The sequence below is a fragment of the Eublepharis macularius genome, chromosome 2 (assembly GCF_028583425.1).
Source record: "Eublepharis macularius isolate TG4126 chromosome 2, MPM_Emac_v1.0, whole genome shotgun sequence".
NCBI lineage: Eukaryota > Metazoa > Chordata > Lepidosauria > Squamata > Eublepharidae > Eublepharis > Eublepharis macularius.
The window spans coordinates 222,843,174-222,859,961 of record NC_072791.1 but is presented as its reverse complement, the minus strand read 5'-3'; the positions used below and the strand labels follow the sequence as shown (position 1 = coordinate 222,859,961).

General features: G+C 46.3%; 1 protein-coding gene across 1 annotated transcript in view; it reads right to left on the bottom strand.

The window, feature by feature from the left end:
- CAVIN2 (caveolae associated protein 2) overlaps positions 1 to 7,527 on the bottom strand; it is a 30,148-nt gene extending 22,621 nt beyond the window's left edge. Inside the window, exon 1 of the mRNA XM_054972616.1 lies at positions 6,937 to 7,527. Within this exon, the coding sequence (XP_054828591.1) occupies positions 6,937 to 7,416 (480 nt within the window). The 5' untranslated portion in view covers positions 7,417 to 7,527. The remainder of the gene's footprint in view (positions 1 to 6,936) is intronic.
- Between the last annotated feature and the right edge of the window lie 9,261 nt (positions 7,528 to 16,788).

Below are 16,788 nucleotides of genomic sequence, written 5' to 3'. Positions count from 1 at the left end.
TCATCGAGGCATCTTCTTGGATGCCCTTCCAGACAACTGCTAGAGGCAGCTTACAACAAGATTAAACGCAACGCCCCAATAAAAGAGTTGCAAATGAAACCAAAACAGCAGCTATAAAACCAATCCTAACACTTAAAGCTACTTAAAGCCAATATATGAACAAATAAAAAACAGCAACATCACAGCTGTTAACCGACGTATAAAAGAAATGCCAATAGCATAAAATGCCAACGAGTCAGCATGCTGTAGACTAGGACATGGGAGTCCCAGGTTCGAATCCCCACTCTGCCATGAATGTTTGCTGGGTGACCTTGGGCCAGTCACTCTCAGTTTAGACTACTTTACAGGGCCGTTGTAAGGATAAAATGGAAGAGAGGAAAACCATGTATTGGAACTCCTTGGCAGAAGGGCAGGTATTGATTAAGTTTTTTAAAAACCCTATTTTTTTTAAAAAAAATGGCAGAAAAATCAGAAAGAAGTGCTCTTCAAATGTGGGTAGTTGGCAGAAGTAACTCCATGTCTTAAGGAGATAGATCAAGATGGGTAGCCGTGTTAGTCTGTCTGTAGCAGTAGAAAAGAGCAAGAGTCCTGTAGCACCTAGAAGACTGACAACATTTGTGGTAGGGTATGAGCTTTTCTGAGCCACAGCTCACTTCTTCAGATACAGCTAGAATGTGCCATTCTAACTTTCGTGAGCCACAGCCTTATCAGGAGAAGTGAGTTGCAGCTCATGAAAGCTCATACCCTACCACAAATGTTGTCAGTCTTATAGGTGCTACTGGACTCTTGCTCTTTTCTACTGCTCCATGTCTTAAAAATGTAATGCTACAGTAAAGTCAGAAATGTGTCTGATTACTAGTTCAACTGCTTATTCACATGGAAGCAAGTTTCATAACATTCAGTTGGGGCTTAGTTTTCAGTAAGCATGTACAGGAGTGCAGCTTTCCTGTTTGCTCGTGAGAAAATCTGGAGAATGCTTTGCCTCTTCCTCCAGTGGGAACAGGAGCTGGCTTTTCAATTGCTGGCAGCATGCCTAGGGTGATCAACCCGGGTGGCAAAGAAATGACGGAGGGGAATGCCTCTTTTCCTAGGAGGCTCGAACAAAATACTAACTGGAGCAAAGTTACTAAGAGCCCTGATGCAACTGGTAATCATTCCCCCAATTTAAGAGAAAAGCTCTAAAACTGGTTCCATCTTCTTTTTTAAAAAAATGATGTTTGCGTTTTTCTCTTCACGGTTTTCAAAAGTTTTCCTCATCTTGGAAAATAATTCAGAATTCGGGCGTGGCTGGATCTCTCTGTCTCACCACTCTGGATTTTGGTTGCTGTGTGTGGTGTGTGTGTGTGTGGGGTGGACCTCCTGTACAGTACATTCCTGACAGAACTGGTATTTGGGAGTTATACAACATTTTCACAGGGGTTAACTCCTGGATTGGCACAACATAGGATTTGTCTGCTTTTCCCATTACTTCAGCAGCAGGAACAGAGCCGCCATGCCTAAGAACATGGGTTGCCAACCTTCAGGGGATGGCTGGAGATCTCCCCAAATTAAAACTGTTCTCCCGGCCACAGAGATCAGTGTCCCTGGAGAAAATGGCTACTTTGGAAGGTGGAATCTATGGGATAACACCCTGCTGCAGTCCCTCTCCTTACACAAACTGCGCCTGCATTTGGTTTGCTGTTGCCTTCGCCAGTCATCTACACTTTACCCCCAGGAAACCGGGTACTCATTTTACCGACCTCGGAAGGATGGAAGGCTGAGTCAACCTGGAGCGAGCTACCTGAACCCGGCTTCCGCCGGGATCGAACTCAGGTCGAGAGCAGAGCTTGGACTGCAATACTGCAGTTTACCACTCTGCCCCACGGGGCTCTTTGCTGCCACAGGTACATTCTCTTTTTTTAAAAAAAAATCTTACGCGCAAGAATATTCATTCCAGGCACCGTTTTCATCCTACGTTCTTTTCTCACTCAGTGTTCCCCGAATGCAACAGTAGTAAGAAATTGACCCAATGGGCAGTGTGTTTTCTTAAAGTTACAGTACAGATTATCATAGCTGTTATTTGGGAAAAATTAAACAAAACTAAAAAATTAGCATTACAATCCTATGCATTAATAATAACATTTGATTTCTATACCACCTTTCAGGGCAACTTAACACCCACTCAGAGTTGTTTACAAAGTGTGTTATTATTATCCTCATGACAATCACCCTGTGAGGTGGGTGGGGCTGAGAGAGCTCTGAGAGAGCTGTGACTGACCCAAGGTCACCCAGTTGGCTTCATGTGGAGGAGGGGGAATCCAACCTGGCTCTCCAGATTAGAGTCCTGTGCTCTTAACCACTACACCAAACTGGCTCTCAGAGACCTCTCAGTGTTACTCCAGACTAAGCCGACTGATTTGAACGGCCTTACACTGGAGTAACTGTCCTAAGGATTGCACTGTCATTACAGCAACACTTCAAAGGAGTTATTTCTGAAGTAACCAGATGAATGTCTGATAGTGTATCTAATAAGAGGCCAGACAGGGGAAGGACTGAACGGCTGTTCTCAAATCCGTTGCATGTGGCATCTTGAAGCAAGACTGATCTTTTACTGCACCTCGGTTTGGATTATGTTTGAATGCAGGAATGCTGGGCTGATCCGCCGCCTAGAAAGGTGTGATCCAAGTCTCTGAGTCAAAACACAACACGAACAGGGCCTGACTGTCTATCCGAGGGGGTAAATTTGGACAAAGTTAAGGGACGGTCTAGTTAAGATGGTGGAATAAAGAAGAAAGGCTTTGGCTAATGTTTTTTTTTAGTAAGGATGCTGACTTCCGGGTGGGAATTGGAGATCGCCTAGAATTACAACTGATCTTCAGACCACATACAGAAAGCCAGTTTGGTGTAGTGGTTAAGAGCGGCAGGACTCTAATCTGGAGAGCCAGGTTTGATTCCCCACTCCTCCGCTTGAAGCAATTTGGGTGGCCTTGGGTCAGTTACAGCTCTTTCAGCGCTCTCTCAGTCCCACCTACTTCACAGGGTGATTGTTGTGGGGATAATAATAACACACTTTGTAAACCGCTCTGAGTGTGGCATTAAGTTGTCCCTGAAGGGTAGTATATAAATCAGTTGTTATTGTTGTTATAAATCAGTTCCTCTGCTTTGGAGGGAAAACTCTATGGTATACCATAGAGACTAGGTGAAATCCCTCCCAGATTCCCTCCCCCATTGGCACCGCCCCCAAATGTCTAGGAATTTCCCAGGCCAGAGTTGGCAACCCTCCCAGTGAGGTTTTGGAGTATGGAGAGGGAGCCTAGCAAAGCTAGACAATAGAAGAAAAGTGGTGACGGAATTGCACAACTGCACCGTCTGAGGGCCCGAATCCTACATCTACCGACTCTGGGGTAAGTCCTAGTAGGGCTTACTCCTGAGTCAGGATTGTGTTGCTCAGCTGTAATGCTTGCTCTGTATATTAAAGAAGTTACAGAGATATTACACAGAATCGCACTCTTACCTTTCTTCTTTCACTGGCTGTTTCATACAACTGGTGGCAACGAAATGCACCCGAGTGGCCGGCTGGTCTGCAGTCTGAGGCTGCAGGCAGGTGGGTGTAAAACCCATTACAGTGAGCAAGGTTTCCTCCATGTCAACATGCTTTGTATTTTTTTAATTCATTTTTAAAAATTCAATTTATATTCCGCTCTCCCCGCAAGCAGGCTCACAGCAGATTGCTCCACGTGCCTGCAGTCATATGTAGTATGCACACTTATTTGGGATGTCACTAGGCCCCCTTACGCCCCCTAAATAAACGTAGAACTGGATCCTCCCAACTTCCATTCAAACACTCCCCTGTTCTCGTCTTTATTACAGCTCCCATCGCGCCTGGCTTTTGTCCATGGAAGACCCGTGATCCCCAGGTGTCTTTTTGTGAGGTCAAAGGTGACACCCTCCTCACGCTCAGGGCACACTTGCTAATTCCCTAAGAAACAAAGCAGATGCCGTTGAAGGGGGAGATGTTTCGGCATGGTGAGAAAGAAGACTCTTGGGAGGGAGGGGAACTGTATGAGTCCTTTCTCAGTCCATTTCAGGGGGCTAGCCATGTTGGTCTGTAGTAGAAGAGCAAGCTTGAAGTCCAATAGCACTCTGAAGAGTGCAAGATTTCCAAGGAATTAGCTTTTGAGAGTCAAAGCTGTTTAATGACGGTATCTGAAGAAGGGAGCTTTGACACCTGAAAACTTAAACCCTGGAAATCTTGTTGGTTTTTAAGGTGCTACTGAGCTTGGATTCTGTTCTTTCTTGGCTTACTAACTGAATCTTTGCTGAATTACCCAGGTCCTAAAAATAAGATATTTAGCAAAAAAAAAAAACCAATCCAGGAATGAGTTCTGCTTTCAGGAATGCTTTAAAAATAGCAGGGGTTTTATGTTTTTTAAAACGAGAAAAATACCAACTCTAAAAAAGGAAGGGGTATATTTTAAGTCCAGGCTATGACCTACAACATAATCCTTGGAGTTAATGGAATTAGAAAGAAGTCCATTAAAGTCAATGGTTTTAGAAAAGTGTAACTCTGTCTAAGATTGCACCACTAAACAGCTTCACCAGCTTGATGTAGTAGTCAGAGTAGGATCTTGGAGACCTGAGTTCAAGTCCCACTCTTCTGCCATGAAACTTCCCATGTGGCCAGTCACACACTCTTAGCTAACTCACCTCCCAAGGTTGTTGTGTAAAATGGAGGAGGGGAGACCAACGTGCACCACCTCGGACCTCTTGGAGGAAGGGTGGGATAAAAAGTATAGCAAGTAAATAAAAACCCTTTGGTAGTAAGCCCCACTGCTTTTGCTAGGATTATGCTTCCCATGGGAGAAGGCACGGCTTTGCTGATTTTTCCTGATTTCAACAGCTTGAAAATTTGGCACGAATGGCAGATGGAATAGTAGGAGAACCTTTAAGAACAACGCCCGCTGCCCTTTGGTGCCGTTTCCATGTGAAGGGAAACCACAGCAAACTATCCCAAACAAGGAGTTAAAAAAAAACAACCTCATAACCTACTGAACATAACGCCAATAGCTGTCAGTACAAACAAACATAACTTCCAAGTGTATCATACCAAAGGGTCAAAGACATATTTAGCTGTACATCATATATTACTTCCTAAAACAAACCCCGTTACGAGCAACAACAGTTTGCTGGAATGAAATTGGGTATGGATCAGCAGGAGGTACGTTCCAACCTCAGGGCGGGACCACAGTGCCAGCCATTAACGGATCTTTCCCCCAAGTGGAAAAAAGCAACCTCTGTTTACTTGAAATTTGGAACACAGATTCATATTCTGTGACAATGATCCGTTCCAATTACTTCATTTTTTTAAAAAATGGCAAGAAATAGACATGATCGAGTGGCTTTATAATGCTATCATAAGAATACTTTCATGCGAACAAGCCTCAATGAATACTTTTTTAGCTACTTCATTTTTAGCCTGCCTTTCTTACTGACACACAAGGCAGATGAGAAATACTTTCAAGTAGACATGATTAGAATTGCTCCAGAATTGGGAGGATTTAGGAAGATTCCTGGCTCACCAGGAGGCCAGACTCTAGATCCACATTTTAAACTTACTGCAATCTAAAAGGCAATCAATAATCAAGAGTGCCCCTAAGCATATGCAGAGTAATCACAGCCTACATCTGGAATCTCTGAAGAAATGGCTTCCAGCCAGTGGAGACTATTGGCACATCCCTTGTTTCTTTTTTAGAAATTATAGTAGATTTTTGGGTGTGTTTATGTGTTATGTGGGTAGAAGGGAAGAAGAGTGAAGAAATAAATACAAAGCGTAAGAGTAAAGCCTAGACACAGGGGGCTAGAGAAAGGATTTCCAAACTAGTTTGGAAAAAAGTTGTCTCAATTAGGGCCAAAGATATGTAAGGGAAGGTCCTGGACGGTGTAGGATGGCAGGTTAGATCTGGTGAGCTTTTAAACTTATGAGGAAAGAAGAGTAGGGTGTACGTATCTGGAGATATTGCAAAAGAACTCTGGCAAAAAATATAGTAAAAAGCAAAGTCCAGTAATAAACATCCTTGAAAATCCATAGATGCACTGAACCAACATAAAAGATCCCCCCCCCCAAAGGAGGTAAGCACCACCAAAGGGGTGACATAGTGTTTAGAGCAGCAGATTAGGATCCAGGAGCCCTGGGTTCGAATCCCCACTCTGCCTGGGAAGCTTACTGGGTGAATTGGGCTAATGATTCTCAGCCTAACCTGGCTTTTCAAAGTTGTTGGGAGGGTAAAACCGAAGAGGGGAGAACAACATCACAACAAAAGACGCATTGGCTCTCCCTTGGGGAGAAAAGCGGCACATAAATGCTGAATAAAGAAACAGGCCATGTTGCAGCCCCATAAGGACTCCCACAACCCTCATAAGGTTGCCAACTTCCTGGCAGTAGCTGGAGATCTGGAATTACGACTGATCCCCAGGCTATGGAGATCAGACCCCCCTGGATGAAATGGGTGCTTTGGAGGGTGGAGTCTAACCAGTCAGGGGAGTGAGGCTCCCCTGCCACTGTTGGGTTGCCAACTTCCAGGTGGTGGCTGGAGATCTGTCAGAACTCCCAACTGTTCTCCAGGCTACAGAGATGAGTTTTTTGGAAGAAAATGCCACTACATGGCACCATATCCCCCAAACTCCACTCTCTCCAGCCTCCACCGCCAGCATTTCCCAGAAGCTCCAACCTGGAGCTAGCAACCCTAAGCATTCTCCAACCAGTCGGGAGAGGGAGGCTTTCCCTGTCCTGTTGGGTTGCCAGCCTCCAGGGGGCAGCTGGAGATCGGCCAGAATCCCAACAGGCCACAGAGATGAGTTCTCTGGAAGAAGCGGCTGCGTTGGCGGGCGGCACTTACGGCCCCTCCCCTCTCTCCCGCCCCTCCCGGATCCCCCCGCCCGGGAGCCGCCCACACCGACCTGGAAGATGAGGACCTTGAAGTGGTTGCGGCGGAGCAGCTGCGCGTGGTTGTGCTCGAGGCGCTTGACCTGGGCGCACTGGCGGTCCATGCGCTCGCGCACCTCGCGCGTGTGCGCGCTGACCTTGCGCGACTTCTCCAGCAGCTTGGCCACCGTGTTGCTGGTGGAGGCGTGGCTCTTGCACAGCTTGCCCAGGTCGCCCTGCACGCCCTTCACGGCCGCCTCCAGCTCCAGCTGCCGGCCCTCCATGCGCTGCTGCTTCTCCTGCACGCCCTCCAGCATGTGCACCAGCTTGTCCAGCAGCGTCAGCACCGTGATGGCGTTCACCTGCGCCCCCTCCTTCCCGCCCTCCGCCGCGGGCGGCTGCGGCGGCTGCTGCAGGCTGGGGCTGCGGCTGCCCGACGGCACCGGGCTGGGGCTGCCGCGCTCGGGCGGGCCCTCGGCGCCGCCGCGCTCCGCCGGCGCCCCGGCTTCGCCCATGCTCGCGGCCAGCCTGGCGAGGAGGAGGAGGCGGCGCCCGCCCGGGCCCTCCAGCAGCAGCCCTGCCCCAGCGGCCTCGGCCTCGCCCGCCTCGCCTCGCCCGCCGCGCCGACTGTGGGCGCCTCCCGCTCCCCGCGCTCGCCTTTATGAGGGGGAGCTCATGTTTCCCTCAGACTTCATCGGCGAGGCCGGCCCGGCGGGAGGCGGCGCGAAGTTCAGGGCCGCCCGCCTCCCCGCCGCGAAAACTAGGGAGAAGGGGAAGGAAAATTGACGGCCGCGGGATAGGCAACGCCCATTGGCAACGGCGTGCCGGGCCTGGCCTGTGGGGGAAAGTTGGACCAGGAAGAAAACCGACGGGGAGAAAGCGCGGCAGGGTTTGAGCCCGGGGGCGCCTCAGAGAGCCGCAAGATTTTAGGGGGTAGGTCAAGATGGGGAGCCGTGTTCGTCTGGCTGTAGCAGGAGAAAAGAGGAAGAGTCCAGGAGCAACTAGAAGACTTAACCAAATTTGTGGTAGGGGATCAGCTTTCGTGGAGAAGTGAGCTGTGACTCACCAAAAGACTTTAGGGGTAAAAGTTTTCAAGAGTCAAAGCTCCCTTCTTCAGACAGTAAAATCCAAAAGAGTCCAGTAACACCTTTAAGACTAACCAATTTTATTGTAGCATAAGCTTTCGAGAATCGCAGTTCTCTTTGTCAGGTGCTACTGGACTCTTTTTGATTTTTCTACTACAAACTAACACGGCTAACTCCTCTGGTTCTTCAGACAGTGTATTTGAAAAGCAAGATTCTAGTCCAGAGGCACCTTGGAGATTGACAAGATTTTAGGGGTATAAGCTTTCGAGAGTCAAAGCTCCCGTCTTCAGACACTGTATCTGAAGAGCAAGATTCTAGTCCAGGGGCACCTTGGATACTGACAAGACTTTAGGGGTACAAGTTTTCGAGAGCCAAAGCTCCCTTCTTCAGACACTGTTTCTGAAAAGCAAGCTTCTAGTTCAGAGGCACCTTGGAGACTGACAAAACTTTAGGGGTATGTGCTTTCATGAGCCAAAGCATCCGTCAGATACTATACCCCCAAAATCTTGTTGGTCTTCAAGGTACTTACTACTAGACTCAAATCCTGCTAGTCTACTGCAGAACAATAAGGCTACCTAGATGAAACTATCTTTAAGGAAGAAAGTGGATTCATTTGAAATGTAAGATACAGGTTCAGTAGCAGCTTAAAAACTTAATAGATTTCCAGGCAATGAGCTTTGGAGAGTCAAAACTCCCTTTGCTGACTCTTGAATGCTCATACCCTGGAAATCTAGTTGGTCTTTAAGGTGCTACTGGACTCTAAACCTTGCTCTTCCAGTACAGACCAGTACGGCCACGCACTTGGAACTATCTTCGTTTGAAATGTGCTGGAGGACATACCGTGGGCGGCCCAAAAGCCCAATAAGTAGATTCTAGATGAAATCAAGCCTTGAATTCTACCAAGAAACTAAAATGACAATTCTGAGGCTGTTGTGTTTTGGTCACATCTGAGAAGACAAGACTCACTGGAAAAGACAATAATGCTAGGAAAGGTGGAAGGAAGTAGGAGAAGAAGGAAAAGTGGGAGAAGGAGAAGGAAGACCCAACATGAGATGGCTTGACGCAATAAAGGAAGCCATGGCCTTCAGTTTGCAAGACCTGAGAAAAGCTGTTGGTTATAGGATGTCATTAATTCATAGGATTGCCATAAGGTGGAAGCGACGTCAGTGCGTGTGAGAGACATGGAGTTGTCTTCTGTCAAATTTCCATTTGTTGCAGTGGGTAAAGCGGCTATGTGTATCTATCTACCTATTATAAACTGCGGCTATTGTACTTTGGTCACATCACGAGAACACAAGACTGACTGGGGAAGACAATAATGCTAGGAAAGGTGGAAGGCAGCAGGAAAAGAGGAAGACCTCAAATGAGATGGCTTGACTCAGTAAAGGAAGCCACAGCCTCCAGATTGCAAGATCTGAGCAAGGCTGTCAATGATAGGACATTTTGGAGGTCTTTCCTTCATAGGGTCACCATAACACACACTAATGACCATTGACTGAGCTGCATAGAAATACGTCCATGTACTGCGGAGAGGCAAAAAGCTGCTAGAGTTGCCAACTCCAAGTTGGGAAATCTGGAGACCTGAAGGCGGGGTTTAGGGAGGGCAGACCTCAGCAGGGTAAAGCACCATGGAGGCCACCCTCGAAAGCAGCCTGTTTCTCCAAGGGAACTGATCTTTGTATTCTGGGATCAGTAGTCATTCCAGTAGGGCTCCAGGCACCACCTTGAGGTTGGCTACCCTGGCCAGGGGAACAGCTTAAGATAAATGCAGGAATGGGGTCAAATGTGGCCTCCGTGAGAAAAAGGTGTTTTCCTAGCAAGATTTACTCCGGTCTAAGCTGATTAAAATCCATGGGCTTAGGTTGGAGCAACTCAGCGTACTATTGCATTGTAAGCGCTCTAGGGATGGAGTGAAGCTCCCAGAGAGCGGAATAAAGGTCCCCTGGGGGTGTTTTAGTAGATCCTCCTGCTTTCATGGAAAGAAGGGCTTGCACTTGCCCTATCCCAGGTTAAAAGCAAGTCAAGAGAAGAAGGAACAGCTTGGAAATACTCAACAGTTTCGAATTTGTGTAAAAGTGTGCACTGCCCGTATTAATGAATCCAAAATAACTACCATTCACTGACTCTATAATAAGAGCCCTGGTAGATGAAACCCGTGGTCTGACCTAGAGTTGCCAGCCTCCAGGTGGTGACTGGAGAGCTTCCGGAATGACAACTGAACTCCAGGCAACACAGACCAGTTCCTCTGGAGAAAATGGCTATCAGCTTCCACTGGCAGTGAATTCCACAATGTATTTACTGAAGAAGTAGTTCTTTTTGTCCATCCTGAGAGCCAAGCTACAAGTGACGCCTTACACGGGTTGGACACTTGTCAGCTGACCTCAAGTTTTGATGGGAAATGTAGGTATCCTGGTTTTACAGCTTGGGTCTCCATTACAGCTGCAAGACCAGGATGCCTACATTTCCCATCAAAACTTGAGGGAAGCTGACAAGTGTCCAACCTGTGTCAGGTGTCACGTGTAGCTTGGCTCTGAATCTGTTATCCCTCGACATCATGGGGTTCTATGGGAGCTGGAGAAAAAGCTCTTCGCATCCACTTTCACTCCCTTTTTCCTAGACTGAAAAGTCTTAGACTGTCCAGCACTTTCTAATAGGACAGGCTGTTCCACCCCTTAATAATCCTGCCTCATTACTCAATTACTCAAGGAGGTGAGATTTGTTCCTAGGCTTTGACTCTCTGGTGTTTTATCTAACACCATTTATGCGTTTAAAGGAAAGGGGAGAAGGATCTATCGCTGCTGCAAGCACCTAGAATGTGAACATGAAAGGAGTTAAGGGAAATTTTGGGGTAACTAGCATGATTTGGGATCTGTGCACTACAGTGCTGTAGCAGTGGAAAAGAGTAAGAGTCCAATAGCACTTATAAGACTAACAGAATTAGTGGTAGGGTCTGAGCTTTCATGAGCCACACCTAACTTCTTCAGATACAACTAGAATGTGAGTCCATTTGTCTTTATATCTTGGAGAGTGGAGTGATTACAGAAGCCAAATGACAATAGCTGGTGAATGACAAAGGCAGGTGTGATTGAATACGGTGGGGTATGCAGAAGGGTAGTGGGTGTGGAGAAATCAGCATTGCTAATGAGGTAGGAAGCCCATGTCACGATTCAGTCCAGGTGGATGCATTGTCTTGATTGAGCTTCGTTATCAGTTGCAGTTCAGCAGTCTCTCTTTCTAATCTCCCTTTGAAATTCCTCTGCAGGAGAACAACTACTTTTAGGTAAGCAACTGAATATCCAGGAAAGTTAAAATATTCCTCCACTGGTTTTTGAATGTTTTGGTTTCTAATGATAGACTTATGTCCAATAATTCTTTGTCAAAGGAACTGGCCAGTTTGTCCAGTGTAGAGGGTGGAGGGGCATTGCTGACACGTGATGGCATAAATCACATTGGAGGAGGAGCAGGAGTATGAACCCGAGATGGTGTGGCTGATGTTGCTCAATAGCATGTCAGGAAAATGCCTTTCTGCCTAGAGAGGGGCCCTGGGATTGGCAGGCATATATTCCTATCTATGGGCCTCCCGCTGCGTCATAGGAATGACATTGAGATGGGTAACTTCAGAGATGTGGCCAGCCTCCCCCCACCCCAATGACCTTGGTACCATTATCATTTAGATGCCATTGCCTGTTGGACTCCTTCCAAAGGGGTGTAGGAATCCATTGGGTGGGAATACTTATGCAGGTGGTGTTTGGAAATATGCTGTTCTCTGGGGACTGCCTTTTATAGTGCAAAAAAAGGTGATGGGTTGGCCAGAGGTGGGAAATGGGGGAGCATTTTATTTTATTTATTTATTTATTTTTAATATTTTTATTCAATTTTAGAACTGTAACAATAATCAAACAACAAACCAATATAATACATTGCATTTACAAATATTAACACAGTGCTTCAACTTTAATACATTAACCATGAGTGGTGTGAAGAGGGAGGTTGCAGATCTCTTGCTTCTATGAATTCGTAAAATGGGATCCATTTTCCCCAGAAGTTTGATCCCGAAGATTGATATTCCGTCTGATGTAGATTGTCAGTTATTTTTTCCATTATCAAATGGTTCCAGATTTTTGTAAACCAAAGTTCTGTAGTAGGTAGAGATTGGTCTTTCCATTTGGTTGCTATTGCACTCCTAGCTGCCACCAGGAGAGAGTTGATAAGGTCTCTTCTAACATTTGGGATCGATGTCTGATCCCACAGTCCATGGGGGAGCATTTTAGTAGCTCAAAATGCCCCCCCCCCCCACTCATTTTTCTCCCAGAAGATACGACAATCGTTCCTTGTGTCTGCAATGGATGGGAGCTTGGGCAAGGGGAATTTTGAGCATGCAGTCAACTGGCTGAGAAAGAGTTAACCAGCCCTTCTCCCATCATGTTAATCAGCATCTGCTTTAGTGAATTCGAAGTCACACTCATTGTATCTTTGGGCTGTCAGGGAAAGTCCTCTGGGGAAAATAGCTGTGGGGCTACACACCCCATTCCACCCTGGGCGAGTCCTTCGGTGCATTCCTACATTCCTGTGCAATGGTAACATGTCTTGTGAATGGTCAATAGGCGATGTGGAACCTTTCTAAATTATAATGCCTTGGGGACTCGGCAAACGGCAATGGGGGTTACCATTTGGCTCTTCCAAAGCAGAGAAAACAATTCTGCTTTTTTTTTTTAAAAAAAAAATCAAGATTTGTTTCAAAACTCCAGTAGCAACTCTGAAATCTTTTCTTTGCTAGCTTGGGGGGGGGGGAATCAATTTCCAAAGCACAAAAGATCAAGCAGTCCAAGGGTGGAATGAACACACTGTACTGATCACTAAAAGCCTTAACAGAGCTTATCCTTCCCTGAAGAGAGACTCCCCCCCCCCCCCGCCCCCAGAAAGGTTTCATTCCCAGTGGCAAGACTGTTTCCTTTAAGAGGGTGATAGCATCTAGAGACATTTCTCATGAGGTGACCTTAAGGGTTGTTCCCTTGCATGCTTCTAAGGTATTGTGAATATGAGCTGGTCAAAACCTGCAACCTTAAATTTAGCCCAAGGGTAACCCAGAAGTCCTGCCTTTTGATGCACTTCTGAATGCTTTGGAAATATGGTGCCAGGTGATCCATGTGGATAACGCATTGTATCCCTTGCTGTTCTCTAGGCGACCCTCCATTGACCTCAGCACTGAGCACAATCCCTTGCCACCACCATTTTGCAAATAACTACTGGAAAAGTCCAGAAACCACCACCTGGCCCCCAAACACATAAGGACTCATTGAAATATAATCAGGGAATGTTGGCAGACACCCCCCATAAGTGATGGGAAAACGACAGTATCTTTGAGATTGTGTTATCTCTTTCCTCCAAGGGACACGATGTGTGAATTCCATACGAAAGGCAGGTCAGAAACACAGGAATTTCCAGGCTGGTTGCGGCTGGTGGCTAGCTTTTTTCGACTAGTGTTTTGAACCTGACAGCAGCAAATGAAATTCCTGGGGAATGTTTACAAGCAGGGCAAAGGAGAAGAAAAATTGTGCTTCTGGGGTTCACGACAGGGTGGATGCATTTTCCACGAATTGATTCAGTCCCCTTCTAAGAAAATCCATTCTTGCTCCTGTTGCAGTGGATTCCTTTGGTTAATGATCTGCTTTGTGCAGAACTTCCTGTTGATTTCCTTAAATCTGGTGCTTGTGTCCGTGTACTGGTTGGCCCCAAGCGTTTCATTACGAGAATGAATAACTGGACTTCCTTTATCTTCTTTTTGGTCATTGTAAGCAGGTCTCCCAACTGCCCACTGGAATTTGAGGAGACCTTGCTTGTTAAAGGGGCGTTCTTGTCCTTCCTGGGGTTGCCAACCTCCTGGAATTTCCACTGATCTCCAGACTACAGAGATCAGTTCCCCTGGAGAAAATGGCAGCTCGAGGGTAAACTCTATACCATAGATTCTAGGTGAACACGCCACCCCCCCCCCCCGCACACCAAATTTCCCCCTCTGCAGGCATTGCCCCCAAATCTCCAGTAATTTCCCAACTCACAGTTGGTAGTCCTAGTTCTAGCCAGGAGGACGCCTATCCTCGTGTCACGGAGGGGGTGCAGTGGTGACTTAGGAAATCAGCAAAATCCCTGTGTAAAATCTCTCCTTGGTCACCAACTCACCTGATGGCCTTAGGTTAAGCCAGTCTCAGCACCAGCCACTGTGATGTGGGGCAGTAACACTGCCTGCTTTGCAGGGTTGTTGTAAGACTACAACAAGATAATGTGCATGAAGTGTTTTGAGCAGTGGAAGCATGGTATAAATGCCGATATTATCTTTGTGTGCATCTCAGATTAGGTGCATCAGACCTCCCAACAGGGAAATTGTTTCTTTTCCAAAACCAGCAGGGCTGGCTGCCCTTCCTTGTCCACTTAACATTCATACATGACTCCCCTTTTATGTGCCTGAATGTTCTCCGTACTTAGTGCTGGGCAGAAGGCCAGGCGCTGGGTGCTCTCTTGCCTTGGCAGCCGGCCAGCAGCCAATTAATCCAGTTTGGACTGATCAGGCCCACCTGCCTCTTCATGGCAGATGCAGTTCTAGCTTTGCCTCTGTTGAAAGCCGACAGAGAATCTGCAGTCCTTCCCACATCAAATGGCAGCTTTGGAGTCTTCCATTGTGCCGTGGAGGCGCTTGGCAAAAATTCCGTGGCTGTGCTGTCACTCCAGATCGCCTTTTAATTATTGGAATGTGAAATTGCCAGTGGCCCTTTTAGCAATTGGAGGTTCCTTCACAGGTTCTTTACTGGATTCAAAACATTTCTATGCCACCTTGCTACCCAACTTACGGTCCCCAAGGACAATCAAAAACATTACAGCAAACTTTAAACACACATGCTCAATTAACAAAACACAGAAACATGAAAGGCCAGTGAAGGGACAGCAAACAAAATGGAAAATTCTTCACCCGCTGGTGGAAGACACTGCTAGAAAGTGACAAGACAGACAGATCTCCCTGGGGAGGGAATTTTATAATTTTGGTGCCACCACTAGGCAATTGGAAAGAGATGCAATCCCAATTATTGTCCTTTTTTCCAGGGCTGTTGAGAGTGACTTTGTGTTTTCCTGACGGCCTTAAAGTGTTAGAGAGCCAGTTTGGTGTAGTGGTTAAGAGCGCAGGACTCTAATCTGGAGAACCGGGTTTGATACCTCACTCCTCCACTTGAAGCCAGCTGGGGGACCTTGGGTTAGTCACAGCTTCCTCAGAACTCTCTCAGCCCCACCCACCTCACAGGGTGTTTTGTTGGGATAAAATAAACATACTTTGTAAACCGCTGTGAGTGGGTGTTAAGTCATCCTGAAGAGCGGTATATAAATCGAAATTATTATTATTTTTAATTTCAATGAGGTGTAGTGGTTAAACTGCTGGCCAAAGATATCTGAGATTCTTATTCAAACCCCCACCCTCTATGACCTTAGCCTAGTCACTTTCTCTCAAAAGATAAAGTGCTTATATCTGCTGGGATGACGGGTTCAACCAATATGGAACGTTTCGGCTCTAGGGTGCAGACCACAAATTAAGTCCTCTCTCCTAGGAAGATTCCTTCTCCTTCTGGTGCGTGGAGATAGAACAGGTAGGTACTTAGTTAGCATTTTACTAGCCACGGATATTGCAAGAAGCCGACTGCATAAAAGAGCTTCTGGCCACAGTGTTATGGAGTTTTATCCCACTTGTTGGGGAAACGTTAGTTTAAAACAGGCACACAGAAACTAAGATTTCTTTGACTGTTCCAAAGAAAGCAACATATTAACCACTGAACCACAGGACTGTACTCAAGACGATTATTCTCCCTAATAATCAATCTCTGACAGGTAATCAGCCCTTTGACCGAAGAGGGGTCAGAGGTTTATTTATTCCAGGTCTCCAGTGAAAACCTATCCAAGCCGAAACCACTAATGTAATCTATTCAGAACTTTCTTTAAAATCAGTCTAATTATGCTTGAAATAATTAAATAAGAAAGAATCACAATACAAAAATGCTTTGATATGTTAATGAAATTAGAAATTAAAAAGCATACATTTTATCCTATCTTAAATTTAAAAAATGAAATACAGTTTCTAAGACTCTTATCAAAGCGTTTTCAGAAAATATGACAGTCTCCCTGCAACTCCAGTCTGAGAGATTCAGGGGTATTAGGATGTGGCTACCTTATACAGGCCCAATTAGTGAACCTCGTGTGACTTTATTAATCCATCAAATATGTTTCTTCTGAAGACATGACGTAAGATACCACTGAAGTAAACCTGTGTTGACTGTCAAGCTTCCCATCAAACTGCCAGGGAGAAGGTTGGTGTTTTTGCTATTTAGTTGGCTGCCTGGTGCTCGGCCACCACTGGAAGACATCTTTGGCAAACGGCTGCGTGTGCCTCCATACCCCACTATGATGATGTCACTTTAGGAAGTGATGTCATAGAGTGGGTGGGGGGTGGGAGCATGCACGTGCGTCAAACCAGGGCCAGTTCTGAAGGGCATCATGTCAGGGATTGTGGTGTTTAAGTAACCGTTAAGGGACAAGGTTCACCACAATATCTTTCCAGACCTTGCAGCTTAGAAGTGCTGTACAAACAGCTGAAAGACTATGAAGGGTTAATGCATCACGGAAACAGGGAGCTTTATGCTGCAGGCTGCTCCAAGGAATCTGATTGGGTAGCAAGATCTGAACAGAGAAAGACTTCTGAACTGGATGCCCGGAAGAAGCTTTGGTGTCAACATGTTTGTCCACGGTTAAGTTCTCTGTTAGAAGACA